General features: G+C 36.9%; 1 protein-coding gene across 1 annotated transcript in view; it reads left to right on the top strand.

Annotated features, from left to right (window-relative positions):
- Abcb11 (ATP binding cassette subfamily B member 11) overlaps positions 1–1486 on the top strand; it is a 133449-nt gene that overhangs the window by 66617 nt on the left and 65346 nt on the right. The window contains exon 16 of the mRNA XM_031373202.1: positions 1–87. This exon is cut by the window's left edge and continues 12 nt beyond it. Within this exon, the coding sequence (XP_031229062.1) occupies positions 1–87 (87 nt within the window). The remainder of the gene's footprint in view (positions 88–1486) is intronic.

The following is a 1486-nucleotide window of genomic DNA, read 5'->3' as shown; positions in this document are numbered from 1 at the left end:
CAACGCTCCAAGTCTAAGCTGTCTCTTCTGGCACCTGAACCTCCACTGGCTCTAGCTGATCACAAATCCTCTTACGAAGACTGCAAGGTCAGACACCCCTTGTTCTGGGGTGGGGTTGGGTCATGGGAGAAATTTTTCATAGAGATCTCATTTATCTTTTGGCATACATGCTTCTTAGATGTATAGTAATGACTTAGTAAGTCAGACCAAATAGGAGAACATTAGGACCTGGTAAAAACTTCATACTTTATACCCCTTCCGTCCCCTCCCCCCCAAAACCCCACAGATTCTTTTAATTACTTTGAAGAACACAAATTACATTAAACTGAATGATTAAGGGATAGCTACCACTTTTAGATGAATAATTATAATAAGAGCAGGAAATATGCTTCTTAAACATGCATAGCAAATTATTTGTTTGTATTGAGGTAACTTTTTAAAGTTTTAAACAATACTGGAGATCATTTTTTCCCACACTTTAAAATGTTCTCTTAGTTAGTGGAGTTATTTGATAAGACTAGACCTTATACAAATTGCAACAAGTTTTAAGTTGCAAAGGTACACTGTTCTGCTGTTTGGAACATTATCTTTCTTATGCTGGAACATGTGTCAAACCACAAGTATTTCTCAGCCTGGCTGTGGTCACTTTTCATCCCCTACATGGCACTCATTGGAACTTCTTCGTGGAACTCTTAAGTTCAGAGTCCATGCTCTCTTCTCTTATTAAATTTCAGGCTTCTTAGACCTCCTGGCCCTTCATATCTGTGTTGAGTCACCACAGGTCTTTTGACCAGTGCCTATATTAAACAAGGCATCGAGATGTTTTTGTCGGCTTGTTTTAACTGGGATAAAAAATGGAGTTTCTGTGATTAAAATGAAGCTCACATATATCTATGTATCAAATCGAATAAGGCAAAGACTACTTTAATTACAAGTATATCTATTATGCATGATGTAATTTCAAAAAGTCCTCAATAAAATCCTAGATTGTGAGTCTATTAAGACACCATTACAAACACTGGCTCACAAAGGAGAAACTTGGGACAAATTCTTGAATGACACCCTTTAAGACCTTGTGAAGAATGGGTTATTGAGACTCTCTTGTCTTGTTCTATTTATATTGAATAGAGGTCTCAATGTTGAATAAGTTCATTTCCATAAATAACTCATGATGAATCAGAATGAGGAAGCACAAGATGTAAGGATGATTCCTACCTGCATCTCCTTTTTGGGGGCCAGAATTAACGGTTCATTTATGTTCGTGGCACTAGGAAGAAAACAATTGAGATCATTTGACTGTTGCCTAGTACAGCTTTTAAAGACGCCATTTTATATTTTCCCCAGTAAAGGAGATAAAAATGAAAAACAGGAAAAAAGGTGTTGAGAAGCTGATCCATCTGTTGAAGTTCCAAAAGGAAATGATCTGCCATTTCCTCTATATTTCTTGTGTATACAGTAACTGTATAGTTAAGTCCTTTCAGGTGGA

The sequence above is a fragment of the Mastomys coucha genome, unplaced genomic scaffold (assembly GCF_008632895.1).
Source record: "Mastomys coucha isolate ucsf_1 unplaced genomic scaffold, UCSF_Mcou_1 pScaffold15, whole genome shotgun sequence".
Lineage (NCBI taxonomy): Eukaryota > Metazoa > Chordata > Mammalia > Rodentia > Muridae > Mastomys > Mastomys coucha.
This window is presented reverse-complemented; position numbering and strand designations above follow the sequence as displayed.